Raw genomic sequence first — 17248 nt, 5'->3', positions numbered from 1 at the left:
CTTCCCAGGTGTAAGCACCTTCCATTTAAAGTTGCTTCAAGAGCACCGTGACAAATATGTCCACAATAGCAACAGTTTTTATTCGAACGAGTTGGGTTTCGAATCGTCGTAGTGAAAGAGTCCATAAGTTACATTTGATTGTCTTTAATGAATAAAGTTCATCGGATTCATTGAAGTTATTTCTCGTTACAAAAAAAGCATTATTACATTATTGCCCTATAAGTTCAAATGCAAATACATATCTCATATTCTGTGAAAATTCGAAATCTTTTCACCTAATCGGTGAACCCTTTATTTTAATTTGCACAAAAAAATCATATTTTTTATCATCTGTAAACGATGAACTTTCTTATCATAACTGCAGCTAGAAATATTTATCCTTTAGATGTTATCTTGTTTTAGAAATGCAATCTTCTTCAAGATTTTAATTAAACCACTTTTACATAGATTTTGTTTACTGGTTTGACAGAAAAACAAAAAATATGTATAAAGGTGAAAAAATATGTAAAATTGAATTGAAAAATTTATGCAAATCAGATTAAAATAAGGACAACGAAAGAGACCACCTTTTCAATTATCCGTAAATCTTGAAATACTTGCATAATGAGATAATCATGTTTCAAAACCAATTAAAGGGTAAAACTAATTACTTTTTAAGGTATTATAAATTCAGGAAGAAAACTTAATTAATAAAGACACAATTTTACAGAAGTTTTATAACATTTTCTTAATAAAAATTTGATTTCATAATGAAAATATCATGAAATTGTGGGTAGTAATATTTTGAGTTTTTCTTATCACTTTGATAACATATACTTTACATACCGTTTTATTGCCTAAATGCTTAACTCTGCATCCCAAATAGGCAGACTTCCCCACCAATGATGTGATATTCTTTGGCATTGTCACATCAAAATAGGGTTCATTCCATCTGTGTCCATGGGAATAGTGTCCCGGTGGTAGATGCGTTGGTTTCTGATCGACATTATTGTGATTTGGGTTGCCAGACAGTCTTTGGTAGCACATTGATAAACCTGTAAATACGAAGATGAAAAATAAAATTAGGTTAATGGAAAAATTAATTTGTTGTCATATATACGTGTTATATAAATAGAGGTACCCCCGAATTTACGATATTTTTTATTTTGGTGACATTTGCATTACAATCGACAGATTATCAAACCTTAATTTCTTGCTTCGGTGAAATATAATAATAATTGTTCCACAAACATCCCCGATGGGACAAGGGAGACTTCTCTCATATCAATGAGTGCACCCCGTTTCATATTAGCTCAATGATATGGGACCTACTGTTTATTGCCGAGTCCGAACGACGTGTCCTAAGACACCATTTCTAGAGAAGGTTTTACAAGGCTGAAATACTCAGGAATTGTCGCCAACATCACTGAGGGGTATTTTGCCACTGTTGAAAATTTGATGTTGCCTGGCCTGGGAATCGAACCTTTAGCGTGTAAGGCGGGTGTGCATACCATTGCACCACGGTGGTACCCGCTTCGGTGAAATATGGTCTTCCATAATAAAGAAAAAAAAGTAAGAAGGGTATTAAATTCGGCCGAACTTTTTATACTCCCCACCACAAACTGTATTGAAGTAAATAGGAACAATTACTGGGTGACATAGGGGATGACAGATACCGAAATATACCAAGGAACGGTCCTGACCAGCTTTGACATGGCAAAGGCCAGGATTTATCTTGGTCCTAGGTGGTGTCAAATGGCGAGCTGCCTTTAACACCCGTTAAAGGTAGTGAGCTAACATGTGCCGCGCATTGTGCAATCAGAACGTTAAAAACTTGGGTTTGGGAGTCGGGTTAGTAACCCTCACATAGAAAAAGCAGTCTACTATGAAGAAACGAAAGAAAAGAAACATAAACTCCTGTAAGGTTGACGAACCCCGCAAACGTTCTAAGGACCATGAACTGCGAATCTGCACCTGGAATGTTCGCACTCTTTATAGAGAAGGTGTAGTTTACGCATTGGCAGATTAACTTTTCAGCACAATGGCAAAATATTGCCCACTCCATGCAAGCAGCCGCAAAATCCATACTTGGATACCAGAGACCTCCACCATGGAATCCATGGTATGACCAGGAGTATCGTGTTGCTACTCTACAATCAGTAGCAACGCGTAGCGCTCGAGAGAGGTATCGTGAGAAAAGGAGAGAAGAGAAACGTCTTTTCCGCAGGAAGAAGAGAGAAATTCAAAGGCGGGAGTGTGAAAAAATCGAGATGTACAGGAGCCAGAATGAAGTCCGGAAGTTCTACCGAAACAGATGGCTTTGGTACAGACACATCCTCCTATAGAGACCAGCAAGGTAGTTTGGTAACAGATACCGATAGTGTGCTCAGAATATGGAAGGAACATTTTTCCAAACTGTTGGTGTCCCATAGTAGTGAAGACGGCGAAGATACCACAGATCTAATCCCAGAAGATGTTACTGAATGTATACTGCCTAGCCAAGATGAGAAAATGACAGCAATAAACCGGCTGAAGAATAATAAGGCACGGTATTCCAGAAAGCGAAGCAACAAACAGAGAGAATTGTAGATATTGTAGATATTTTCTTACTTGGGCTTATGGAACAAATATTCTGTAATGGGTCAGCTAAGTAAGTAAGTAAGGAACAATTAGAGCCCTTTCGTTTATGAAAGTTCTAAGCTCTCGTCAATTGCGTGATTTGCGCTTTTGTATACTCTGACAATAAAGAATTCCATATTACAAAAATCTCATTCCGCAGATTTGAGATACTAATACTATACTTAAACCTGGATATCGGTATATATGTATATTTATACCCTATACCACAATGTGGAAAAGGGTATAATAAGTTTGTTTTCCCAAAAATTCATGTAACGCCGCGAAATATTCGTCGTAGACCCCTCATGTGGTATACCAAACTTCATATCTCGACGAGATAAAGCGATTTAGCGATGTGTGTCCGTCCGTCCGTCCGTCCATTAAAAATTGTAATCAAGCTAGAGGCCGCAATTATGGACCGATTGTCACGAAATTTAGTATGGAGGTCGGGTTTGGACCAGAATAGAACTGATTAGTTTTTGGCGATGATCGTGAAATGTTAAAGGGATGAAATGGACCAAAAACAAAATTTTTGCTCGATTTTGTAGCCGCTCTGTAGGTCGCAATAATAGTCCGATCGGCGCGAAATTTTAAACGTAGTTTTGGTTTGAGATGAAGAAGTAGCGTGCAAGTCAACGGTATGATCGGATAATATTTAGCGGGTTAAATCGATCAAAACTTTTGTGTATACATTTAAATAAAAGTTATCATTTATCAAAAGCTAGCCCGGAAAGCTAGTGCACAGGGATAGTGGTATAGGGTATCACATGGTCGGCCCCGTCCGACTATAGTCTGTTCTTACTTGTTTTTTTATTAGGTATGTATGTCTTCTGGTGGCTGAGCTATGGATGCCTAAATTATTCCAAATATAGACGAACGAACAAAAATTAGTTACAAAAACAGGGGATAAAGAGTGAAAGGCAGATCTTTATCGTTCGGCATCTTTGCTGAGAGTGATCTTATTCTACTCAAATGCTACACACGAAATCTTATTTCCACATATAGATCTATTCATAATGTGTGTGTGATCCTACCCTGCCAGCATTTGGAAGTGAGTTTCTTACTCCCTAGACCAGGAAGTCACTCCGGAAACACGCCAAGGAAGATCGTTGGTGAATTACACAAACAATTTCTATAGCCTTATTGTGATTACCTTTTATCGCGTATGCCGACACTTCGGAGTGACTTCTGAGTGACTTCCAAGGCGATTGTTTTCATTTATTTAATGTTTCAACACATTTGAACAAATATAGAACATTTTTCTATCTGATGATTATATGAGACGGTGGTGAAGTGGTAAGCATACTCGCTTTGCACTCTGAAGGTCCGGGGTCGCTTCCCAAGTCAAGCAACAAAACATCACATTTTTAAAATGACAAAATTAATGTAAGCGGAAATTGCAAAGAGAAGAGAAATAAAAATAAAAGAAATTAAAAAAATAAAAAATTTAAATAAAAATAAAAAGAATATATATATATTTTTTTTTTTAATTCCAAGAACTATAGCGGAAATGATCTTCTAGAAGTGTCGCTGGAGTGACTTCGAAGACGACACGCCGACGTGGTTCATCTCTTCACAACGGAGGTCACTTCTGGGTGACTTCCGCGACTATCGCCGCGACTGTTTTCATCGCCCTGGGCGACACTCCTAAGTCACTTACGCAATTGTTTTTGCTTGCAGGGTAATTACATTTTAATTGCCTGTCCTGTATGTGTGTGTGTGTTGCCACAATCTAACACATACATATTATACTTCCAAGAGGAAAGAACCCTTTAATGGGCGCTATATGAAGACCAACGAAGACCCAATGCCTAACTTCAGCCTTTTTGGTATCCTTTTGGCCACAACCTTCAAAATATCAAAAATCGGGAGGTACCGATGGGCTATATAAAGGCTTGTACCTATACCGATAAATTTCAGGTGGGAGTTTTGAACCCCCAAAAGAAGTCTTAATCCAAAATTTCAGCCATTTCGGTGCGGAATTGAGGCCACAACTTTCAAAATACCGAAACTCGGGAGTTACCGTTCCTTGGGAGGGCTATATAAAGACGTCCCGCGGGAGTTTGTTAGTTCTCCTACCGGGCGCGTCCCCACCGGCGGATAGGGGGAGGAGGATGGTCGTACCACTCTGTCCAATACCTATTGCATGGTGGGTCTGGGGCAGAGAGGTGGGATTATCCACCTCTGGAAACCTTGAGTTTCCCGCGGACAAAAAACTGACTATGGGGGTGTTCCCCTAAAACAAAAAACAAATATGGAAGGAAAAAAAGAAGAAAAAGTTACGGTGCAGGGCCTAATAAACCCAGTGCCGGCGGGGACCAGTGATCTGCCTACGAGTCACACCCCGTCGATATCATGCGATCGTGAGCAATCTCCCATAGATGTGGGTGCCTTGGCATCTGTGGTCGAAGGTAATGCTACAAGCACACAACCTAGTGTAAAACCTAGTGTAAAAACGGAGGAGGATGAAGGGCAGCACAGGGGGAGGATTAACTTGACCCAACTATCTGATGATGGTAGCGACCCTGATTCCGAATCCGATAGCTGCGGCAAAACAAACACCACCGTTGTGGAAAATCCCATGAAAGAGGAAGTCCACAAGATGGTAGAAGAAGTGAGCGAGAGCATCGCAAAGCTCACGACGAAAAGAGTGCAGTGGTCTGGGGCCCAAAGGAAGAAATTTAAGAGGAACCAGGCAAAACTAAAGAAGGAAAAACAGCTGGCTGCTTCAAAGGTTACCACAGAAAGTCCCTCCACTTCTTCGGAAGCGGCGAAGAGGACAAGGTCTCCTGAGGAGCAGAACGTGGCAAAACCCAGTAAGAAGCAAAAGGGCTTCCCACCTTCAATTGCCCAGAACAAACCTCGTCAGGACAAAAGCCAAGGAGACTGCCAAAAGGATCCTTCAAATGATACTGAAGAGGCGAGTTCTGACAAAAAGAAGGTGAGCGCGACGTCGGAATCTTCTGCGGTGGCCAAGGACTCAGTAAAGAAGCCTACTACCACCCAGAAGAGGAAGATGGACGCTGAAACCGGAACGGAGCCGCCATCGACTTACGCCAAGGTAGCCAAGAGATACTACAAGGACGAGCTGTGCTACGCAGTAATCGATACTAGTAAAGGATCTGGAAGGCTACACAAAGAGTACTTACCGGAGATCGAGAAATCGATCAACGATAAAATATTGGAACAAATCCTGCAAGGACGAGTCTCAATAAAAATAAACTGCTGTGAGCCAAGGGGGGACCTCCTATTGTACCACCTGGACTCACACGCAAACTCTGCAGCTCTCGGGGAGGTAGTCAGCAGTATAGCAACTCCATGGGAAGGTGGCAGACTAAAACTGGTGAGGAAAGACGAAATTCCTCACCTAACCAAAGCATCGGTGTACGTCAAGGGGTATGGCTGCAAGCTCGAGACGGAGCGCATGCTCGAGGTCTTTGGCGTACAAAACGAGGCCCTGAAGGTGGAAAGATGGGAGGTCTTCCACAGGGAGGAGAAGGAAGACGGCACTCTCCTTGTGATGGGGATCGACGATCTCTCGCTAGCCGGGCTCGTCAAAACCAAGGGCAAGGCATTCTTCGTCTCGAACTCGGTCTATTTCAAAGTTGGAAAGGCAAGAGTTGGTGAGGAGGAGATTGCCAAACCAAACAACCAAGAGGTCAACCTACCAAAAGGCTTTCAGGAGGGAGGAGCAGACGAAATTAGCGACTCCCAAGAAGCCAACCTTCTGGAGGACCAATGATTGAGGTCATCCAGATCAACCTCCATCGGAGCGAAACGGCAACACTAGCCCTGATGGACAAAATAACTAAAGGTAATATACATATTGGTTTAATCCAAGAACCTTGGACCATAAAAAACAAGGTTTCTGGACTTAACCATATAAATTATCAACTTTTTTACGCAAATACGGGATCCCGACCGAGGACCTGCATTATATGCCACAAAAACTTATGCTTTCTTTTTTCTCCAGAGTTGTCATCGTCGGACGTTACAGTATTGAAGCAGGGGAATGGTAACATATACCTAGCATCATTATACCTGCCGTTCGACTCCCCGACATTACCACCTTCGTCGGAATTGCAGCAACTGGTGAGAAGGATAAAGCAAACAGGTAACGAAGTACTAGTAGGTAGCGATGCTAACTCTCACCACATCTCGTGGGGTAGTACTAACATTAACAAAAGGGGACAAGCCCTTATAGATTACTTAAATACTAACGACCTAATTACACTTAACACCGGGAATACGCCAACCTTTGTTAATAGAATTAGGGAGGAAGTACTAGATATAACGATATGTTCAGAAAATTTAATAAACGAGGTACACGAGTGGAGGGTCCTGGAGGAACACTCCTTCTCAGACCATAAGTATATTAGATTTAAAATAGCTAGGCCATCGCCTAACCCGATAACCTTCCGAAACAAATCCAAAACAAATTGGACAAAGTTCGGAAAACGAGTAAAAGAAAGACTTGGGCAACCAGATGAGGAATGCCTAAGTAAGGAGGACATAGAGAGAGATGTCCTAAAGTTAACTGAGGCACTAGTAAAGTCTTTCGAGGAAAGTTGTCCCCTTCGAGAGAGGAAATCCGCCTACGAAAAACCCTGGATGACAGGGGAAATTCGGAATAAAGGCAAGGAGGTCCGCAGACTTTATAATAGGGCCAAACGTAAAAAAGCAGCTGTATTCTGGGACAACTATCAGGCAAAATTAAAGGAATACAACAAAATAACAAGAAACGCCAAACGAAACTCCTGGAAGCTTTTCTGCGAACAGGTGGATAGTGTAAATGACGTTTCAAAGATTAAAAAGTTTCTATCTAAAACCCATACACAGACCGAGCAATTGGTCGATGGAAATGGAAAAAGGATTGAAACAACAGAAGAAACTCTAGGCCTTCTGATGAAAACGCACTTCCCGCAGAATACCATGGTTAACACTGAGGCATCGACGGAATGTATTAACTCATCGGAAGAAGCACCAAAGATCGACAGCTTAATGGTCCAACAAGCCATTTTAAGCTTTTCACCATATAAAGCAGCTGGACCAGACCAGATTTTCCCGGCTTTATTACAGAGGGAAGTGGACTTTATTGCGTCCAAACTGGTCGGGATCTTCAATGCATGCTTAAAACTTGCATACACTCCTATAGCCTGGCAGGAGGCAAGGGTAGTCTTTATACCCAAACCTGGCAAGGCAAGTTATGCAACACCAAAATCTTATCGACCGATAAGTTTAACTTCATTCTTACTCAAAACAATGGAACGGACAGTCGACACCATGATAAAGAGTAAGATCCCCAACGATATGCTTAAATTCAAACAACATGCATACGTTAAAGGCAGATCAGTGGAAACCGCATTGCATGAGGTAGTACACCACATAGAAAGAACCTTCGAAATGAAAATGTACACACTTGCTGTATGCATCGACATCGAAGGCGCTTTCAATAACGTAAGCACCGAGACACTTATCCACTCCTTAGACGAGTTTCAGGTTGACAGGGCCTTAAGGAACTGGATAAACCACATGCTAAGGAATAGATGGATAAGCTGCGGGCTATACGACGTGAAAATAAGAGACAAAGTTGGACAAGGAACGCCACAGGGAGGGATACTTTCACCTCTGTTGTGGGTTACCACCATAAACAGTCTCTTGAGGACCCTAACCGAAGAAGGATTTGACCCAGTCTGCTACGCAGACGACGTTATAATACTTCTGAGGGGAAAGAATCCGAATCAACTCTGTCGTAGAGCAGAAACGGCTCTAAAAATTGCTTTTAACTGGGCCAGGCCGAGAGGTCTGAACGTCAACCCGGAAAAAACAGAATTATGTCTATTCACTAGGAAAACGAAAATGGGACACTACGAGGAACCAGTTTTTCTAGATAAGACAATAAATATCTCTTGTACAGTTAAATATCTAGGAGTAATTCTGGATAGGAAACTTAAATGGAAAGACCATATACAAGAAAGGGCCAACAAGGCCAAAATATGTTGGTCAACCTGCAGAAGGGCGATAGGCTCAAAATGGGGGTTCAATCCTAGGATGATACACTGGCTATACAGAAGCGTAATTAGACCAATTCTAACCTACGCGTCTGTGGTATGGTGGACAGCCATGGACAAAAAATGCAATGTGGAAATATTGCAAAAGGTCCAAAGAACATGCTGCCTAAGCATTAGCGGAGCAATGAGGACCACACCGACTAGGGCTCTAGAAACAATTTTGTTTGTACACCCAATAGAGATTCAGGTAAGGTATGAGGCAGCCATCGCAGCTGTAAGGCTAAAGTCGATGAGCGAGTGGATCGAAAAGAGCCACCAAACATACCACCAAAACATATTAAAGGTCACAACGGGTGAATCTATAAATCAGGTAGTATCGGACCGTATACCTGAAACTAGTGAAGTAGCCTTGTGTGAAGTGTCAATACCTGACAGAGACATGTGGATCGAGGGAGCTCTAGCACAGATTCCCGCTGGAAGCTGTGGGTTTACGGATGGGGCTGTGCTAGGGGGGAGAACCGGACTGGGTCTTTATATAATGGAACCGGAAACGGAAATCTCCCTCCGTCTGCCGGATCATAACACGATCCTGCAGGCGGAACTCCGGGCGATAACAGAGTGTCTGCTTTGGTTCGATACACACACAAGGCCTACCACTGTAAATATCCTTACGGATAGCAAAGCAGCCATTAGAGCTATATCAACCAAGACAGTGAAATCTAGAACTGTCTTGGAATGTATTAAATCTATAAATAATTACTCCCAACACGGTAAGGTAAACATTATATGGGTACCAGGGCATACCGGGATTAGGGGTAATGAAATAGCAAACTCCTTGGCAAAACAAGCCAAGGAGCAACCAACGGTAAGTCTAGAAAACGCTAAGCCGTTTAAAGCTACGCGACTAGAACTAAAGACATGGGCAAAAAATGCACATGTATCCCTCTGGAGTAGTGGAGAGAAGGGAAAAAACACAAAAATCCTATGGGGAAACCCAGACGAGGACAAAACAAAAGAATTACTTTTACTAAGTAAAAAAGATATTAGTAGACTGACAGGAATCCTTACAGGTCACCTAGGTCTAAAAGCGCACCTGCACAAAATAGGTTGTGCAGAAAACAGTGAATGCAGAGCATGCGGAGAGGACGACGAAACGTTGGAACATTACCTCTGCCATTGTCAAGCCTTCACAAATCTGAGAACCCAGTTACTAGGGAATGACATTATACCAGGACTCGACCAAATTAGGACAATCGAGTTCAAAAAGATCAGAGACTATGTAAATAGGACAGAGATCCTAGACTAAGTAAAAAAAAAAAAAAGGATAATCCTTCCATAACCCAAAATTAGAGCGCACAACAGGCCTACTTATGGCTTAAGTGTATGTCCACATGGGCATGTGGTGATCTAGTATCACCCCTCTTATCAACCTAACCTAACCTAACCTATATAAAGACGTGAACCTATACCGGCAATCTTACACGCCTAACGAAAACTAAATTCCACATTTCAGAAATCGGGAGGTACGGTTCAATGGGGATATGATCAAAACGTGGACAGTTATACCCCATTTTAAATAGCAAAAGTCCTAGGAGTAATAGAAGCTTCTATGACAAATTATAAAGCTTTATCAGACGGACATGGTTAAATCAACTTCGAATTTTCTATAGCTCAAAAATATATAATTTATACGGTCTCCGAAGAATATTTCAATGTGTTAGAAACATGGACCTATGTTTACAACTTTTGGTGGAGAAGTGTGTCCACTGGGAACCTTAAATATCAAATTACAGGAGGCTCGGGCAAAACTGTGGCAACAGCTTAAAAATACATAAAATCGGGAGGTACCGTAATTAGTCCAGTCAAAATAGACATGCAAAAATTCCCACAACGCTGAATTTTGGTGGAAAGCTGGGGTAACGTAAAGATAGGGCAACGTCCTAAAAGTCCCCATCGATCCCATCTGTGCAAATAAATGTAGTTATTAGGGTTCTGACGTTTTTACAACCTCGTATCCACGTTCATTCATTCTCACAACAGGAAATCATTTTTGAGAAAAAATTTCAAAAAGTCATAACCCTAGTAGTTATTCAGTTTAAAAGGTCATTTTTGGAGACCTTATCCAGTTTTTTTATTTTTCTCAAAATCGGCAAAGTAAAAATCGACTAAAGTAAAACTTGTCACCATTCTTGAGATATCGTGATATAAGTGTCAAATTACACATGTGAAGTAGTAAGTCGCGAAAGAATATCATGAGGCGAAGTAACAACGCCTTGTGTTAGGTATTTCCATAAGCTTTCAAAAGATACCCACTTTGCAGTAATTGGTTCAGTAGAACCGGGTCTAATCCGGTTTTAAATCTGGCCTTTCGGGTTAAATAACCGGCGAACCGGATCCGCCGCCCATGAAAATTATACATTTCCGAAATCAGTGCAACAAACCCTACCTTTTGACAAAAATTCGTCGTTCGCGTTTGGCTTTCGCGGGTTAAATGGGTAATTTTTGCATAAAATGGCTCTTAACTTGGAATAACCCTACTAAACACTCTCCGATTTTGTTGGAATTTTTTTAAATGATAGGTATAATTTCGCTCTGCAAGGAGACACATATATTTTTTTGGTTACCGGTTACCGATTATTTTAGCTGTTTCACATGAATATGTGCGTTAGGGTTATGCCTTTTTTACACCCTCGAATCCCTGTATGATATTTTGAAGAGTTTTTTATATAAGATTACATAAAATCTTACTAATAAAGTGATTCGATAAAAAAATCTTCCACACAAAAAGCCTTTAATGTTTTTATTTTTTAGAACTCTTACCAATTTTTTGAAGTCACAGTAAGCAGATATTTAACTGAAAACAAGGTATAGGGACATACGACATTACCCACTAATTTTATAATTTTATCATCATGGTGACAATGTAATTATATTACATTTATGTCATTTTATATTATAGATAACTTTATTTCATATATCATACAAATTAAAAGTGGTCACGGTGAGCCTTAACTAATTTTAAATGGAAGGTCTTACACCTCGGAAGTTTTTGCTGATTCTGAAACTACAATGCTCATAGATGAGAAATATCATGAAACAAAAAAAAATCGCCGGAGGGATTTTAAAATAAATCGCGATTTAAGTTCACATTTTTAGGGGTTCTTAAGGTTTTCACGATTTTGCTTGGAAACCGCAAGTTCTATGTAAATGGGCCTAAGAAAAATGTTGTAGCAGAGAAAATTCTCCACAAGTTTGGCCTTTATGATATTTTCGTAGGTTTTACCGTTTTTGAGATATAGAAGTTCAAATTGGGACAATTCAAATTGGGACAAGTCTCCTTATAAAACAATGTTATGACTGCAATTTCCCAACTTAAACGTATATATTTCAAAAATGGTACAACCTAAGAAAAAATAAATCAGCCTATCTTGTAGAGAATTTTCACGGCTACAAAATTTTTTTTAGTCCCATTTTGATATGACTTGCGGTTGCCAAGCAAAATCGTGAAAACCAAAAAAAAAACCCTAAAATTGTGAATTTTGATCGCGATTTTTTTTAAAAATCCCTCCGGCGATTTTGTCTCTTTTTTTTATTTTTCTCATCTATGAACATTGCTGTTTCAGAATCCGCAAAAACATCCCATGTGTAAGCCGTTTTCATTAAAAGTTAGTTAAGGGACACTGTGCATGATATTGTTTTATAAGGGGGCGATACAGTCAGTGAATTGTCCCAATTTGAACTTCCATATCTTAAAAACGGTAAAATATACGAAAATATCATAAAGGCCAATCTTGTGGAGAATTTTCTCTGCTACAACATTTGCTTTAGTGCCATTTACATAGAACCCGCGGTTTCCAAGCAAAATCGTGAAACCCTAAAGAACCCCTAAAAATGTGAACTTAAATCGCGATTTATTTTAAAATCCCTCCGGCGATTTTTTGTGTTTCATGATATTTCTCATCTATGAGCATTGTAGTTTGAGAATCAGCAAAAACTTCCGAGGTGTAAGCACCTTCCATTTAAAATTAGTTAAGGCTCACCGTGTGGTTTGTGCGGGACCCTTTTCAATATTTTTTCATTCCATGGTATTTAAAAAAAAAATCAAAGTGGTTTGAGCGGAACAAATTTTTAATAAAATGGAATGAATGTTATTTTAGGCATTAATAGGCAAAAGTTCATTCATTCACACTACAGGAAATCATTATTGAAAAATGTCAAAAAGTCATAACCCTAATGTGGGTATTTCCCTTATAAATGCATATGAAAGATGTGTTTTATAGAACGCCTATATTCAAGAATGGTTCATTCTAGGAAAAAATATAAAAACCAAACATGTAGAGAATTTTTTTGTCTACATTATTTGCTGTAGTCACTTTTTGATGAGATCCACCGTTTTCAAGGAAAAATCAGAAAACCTAAAAAATCCGTAAATTTCGACCTTTTACCCCGAATAACTCCTTTTGCACTCGTGAAATTGATGGGGACTTTTAGGACATTACTTCTAATGGCAAACCCTAGCTCTCCACCAAAATTCAGTTTTGTGGGAATTTTTGCTATTTCAATGTCTATTTTGACTGGACATGGATCTAACTTTCCAATTTTTGTTGGATAAGTTTTGTGACAACTGAAAACCTCAACTATCAAATTATAGGTAGATCGGTCAAAATATCTGAAATCGTTAGGTACCTTTATATGGGGGCTATACAAAAGTATCGACTCAGACAGAATTACCCTGATCATGAATATATGAAGATTTCTAAGTGAATTTTGAATAATTGAATAATTTTAGTATATTTTCAGTATATTTTCAGATTTTTTTTTTGACTAAAGTTTACAGAGATATCGCGCATTGATAAAAATCTGAAAATGTACTAAAATGTTTTACTGATGAGCTGCATCCCCACAGCAAAAAATAAAGGAAATCAAAAACCTTATTTGAAAAAATGTCCGATTTCACTCAGAAATCCCCATAGACTTTATAGCGTCGCAAATGATTATTTAAGTGCGTTGCCAACGGAAAAACACGCATACAAAGACTATTAGTGTTGAACATAAAATTGGCTTTAAACTGTAGTTAACCACAATTTGTTAACATTTGCGGGGAGGTTACAAAAAGTGTGGATATACTTAAACCATTATAGTAAGTTTATATAACCGGATTTAACAAACCCACTGGGGTTCAAATGTCAATGCCATTGCTTATATTTCAAATAAATCCTCATAAAGAAGGTTAACCCTGCAAAAGGCTATAATATAAACATGGCCTTAGTTTTGGAAAAAATTATATCGTTGAATTGCGGACCACAATAAATAACATCGGTAACCTGGAAATATTACAGTTTGCTAACCAAATAATAATAACTAATTATTAACCATTTTAGAGAAAAATTTTCGAACTGATTTAAAAAAGAGATTTTCATCATTTTAGATGCGTATAAAATAACAAAAGGTCTAGCATTGTTTATTATGCTTATACTGGCCTGTTTGCAGCTTAAACTAAGTAGGTGCATATGTACAATATGTCCAGTCATACAAGTCCATATGATTCCTCTTTGTGTAATACATGCTGTTTTGGTACTACTGGGTTGGGGCAATACCATTGTGAGCTGTCCACTACTGACAATATGGAGACAGGTTATTAGGATTTTACCACCCTCACAAATGTACGACAGGACATAATACGTAATCGGGATTTTACTGCCCGCCCAAATGTACGACCCAATTAGTAGCATTATATGTCTGCTATGCATGGTGGGTGGGTTACTTAAAATCATTGGCATAGGCATTGGTGGTTAGCATTAGACAATAGTCAGCCTCTATGTGTCTGTGGGTGTAGGTGGGTATATACACTAGCGGTCATCTGAATAGGTTTGAATTTTTTTCTTTTTATATGTTAAGGTATCTTCTGATGTGTTCGTATTGCAGATCCATACTATTTAGTTTTGAGAGTCCTATACTATGCCAACATTCCCAAGAAAAAACTTGACGGTGTTGCCATATTTTCGGAAAATATCTCAATTATAATAAAAAATGTACAAAAAAGTGTCCAATTTTTGCGATCATCAGAATAGGTTTGAATCAAAAAAAAATTGAAAAATTGTACTACCCAAGCAAATATTGCTCAGTTTTTTGGTTTAGTTTAGTAAAATGGAACATTCTGATAAATCCTACAACAAATACGACCCGCTTTATTTGGAACGTACGTTCAATTCTCAACATGGAAAAGTTACCAAGAACTTTCAGATAAAATCAAGAAATATTCAAACAAAAACGTTTTATAAACTTGCTTTAAATGACTTTTTGATTTCGTTATATCTCTTCTGAGCTTCGAAAATTGTCTGAAAGCAAATACCAAGTGTAGCCATATTATTAGGATCGATAATTTAGAAAGGCCATTGAAAATAGTTGGTATTTTAGTTCAAGTTTAATTTTTTAACTAACCTTGCAGTACAAATTTATGCATTATCATGCTCACAAATCCACCATAGTTGCCCACATGTATCATAAATGTTCGAAAATTGGTATGGAAGAATGTTTAATCGACGACAATAAAGTAGAAAATTGTAATTCAAATTTAACTCAAAGGGGCATGATATCGCCGACTTTTATAGTGCTGTAATACCTATATAGTCAGGTCAAAAAGTGTTTTTCTGTTCATAAGTCATAAAACAAACACGAATAAGTACAAAAGAATGGACTACTGAGGTTATACACCACTATAAAAGTCGGCAATATCATGCCCCTTTGAGTTAAATTTGAATTACAATTTTCTACTTTATTGTCGTCGATTAAACATTCTTCCATACCAATTTTCGAACATTTATGATACATGTGGGCAACTATGGTGGATTTGTGAGCATGATAATGCATAAATTTGTACTGCAAGGTTAGTTAAAAAATGAAACTTGAACTAAAATACCAACTATTTTGAATGGCCTTTCTAAATTATCGATCCTAATAATATGGCTACACTTGGTATTTGCTTTCAGACAATTTTCGAAGCTCAGAAGAGATCTAACGAAATAAAAAAGTCATTTAAAGCAAGTTTATAAAACGTTTTTGTTTGAATATTTCTTGATTTTATCTGAAAGTTCTTGGTAACTTTTCGATGTTGAGAATTCAACCCACGTTCCAAATAAAGCGGGTCAAATTTGTTGTAGGATTTATCAGAATGTTCCATTTTACTAAACTAAACCAAAAACTGCGCAATATTTGCTTGGGTAGTACAATTTTTCAATTTTGTTTTGATTCAAACCTATTCTGATGATCGCAAAAATTGGACACTTTTTTGTACATTTTTTATTATAATTGGGATATTTTCCGAAAATATGGCAACACCGTCAAGTTTTTTCTTGGGAATGTTGGCATAGTATAGGACTCTCAAAAACTAAATAGTATGGATCTGCAATACGAACACATCAGAAGATACCTTAACATATAAAAAGAAAAAAATTCAAACCTATTCAGATGACCGCTAGTGTATGTCAGTGGCCTTATACAATTTTGCAAATTTATTCAACATTGCATGCAAGTTTTGTTAGCTATGAGGTTTGCTTTACAGAGCTTCGCTCATTGCAACCATTCATTGCAATCATCTAAGGACTTGCCATAATTTCTATGAAATGTGTACGCAAAGGCAAATGAGAAAGTCATAAATCAATTGTTACACAACAAATTTGTCCTAAAATGGTCAAAGTGTCAGAGTTAATAGATGATGTACTCGAACAACGTATGGACCGACCGGATTCAGTAAATTCTATGAATATTTCGTTTCATTTCCGATGTGCGGCTTCAGCAACAAAACGAAATACCCACAATGCATGGACGCATTTACAGAAAGATTTTCCATGGACAACACTGGCTTCCTTCCACCACAGCCATTGACCATAGATTGTGCATTGCATATTGCATAATGCATTTTTGACCATTATCTTTCGTTCTATTATTCCATGATCTATAGAGGGTAATTGTGTTTCAAGCTTATTATACTTTGGTATTTATTTCAAGATAGTTTTGCTGCAGTAAATTTATACAAAGAATAACACTAACACAGTATTCTATGCACACAAAGGCAAATTTTGTGTGAGAAAGACTTATAATGAATTTGATCCTCTATTGGAATTTTGTAATGTTTTGAAATGCTTCATTGTGGTTAATGCTGTGTCCTACTGTATTATAAAGTAGAATTTTCAATATATAATATGGCTTACAAAAATACCTTTGACTACGGTAATAATTAGGCTTACACCTTAAATAGGTTTATTTGAAAACCATATTTTAAATGCGTATGTTTTTAATTCCCATTTATATGCCTCATTTTGATATACATAAGTATCGCTTTGGTACATGTTTAGCAATTATTTTCTTATTAGGTTATTTGCTAGAACATTGGATTTAAATACATGTAATGAGTAATTTTAAATGTATAGTATGAAAATTAGATTTTCTATAAGCATTTTGGGCGTATTTTACCAATTAAATATAATTGTTTCCACCAAACAGATTAGGTTTGTTGTACACGGTGCTCTTGAAACAACTTAAAATTAAAGGAGCTTACACCTGGGAAGTTTTTGCGGATTCTGAAAATTCAATGTTCATAGATAAGAAAAATCAAAAAACCGGAGCGCTTTTTAAATAGG

At 38.1% G+C, this 17248-nt stretch overlaps 1 protein-coding gene across 10 annotated transcripts in view; it reads right to left on the bottom strand.

Moving 5' to 3' along the window:
* Positions 1 to 17248, bottom strand: part of dpr10 (defective proboscis extension response 10) — a 668864-nt gene that overhangs the window by 156589 nt on the left and 495027 nt on the right. For all 10 annotated transcript variants that reach the window (XM_073981530.1, XM_073981538.1, XM_073981529.1 and 7 more), the window contains one exon: positions 826 to 1034. In XM_073981530.1, the coding sequence (XP_073837631.1) occupies positions 826 to 1034 (209 nt within the window). The remainder of the gene's footprint in view (positions 1 to 825; positions 1035 to 17248) is intronic.

Source organism: Musca autumnalis, unplaced genomic scaffold, assembly GCF_047663935.1.
Source record: "Musca autumnalis isolate F117 unplaced genomic scaffold, ASM4766393v1 scaffold_4, whole genome shotgun sequence".
NCBI classification, from domain to species: Eukaryota; Metazoa; Arthropoda; class Insecta; order Diptera; family Muscidae; genus Musca; species Musca autumnalis.
This window is presented reverse-complemented; position numbering and strand designations above follow the sequence as displayed.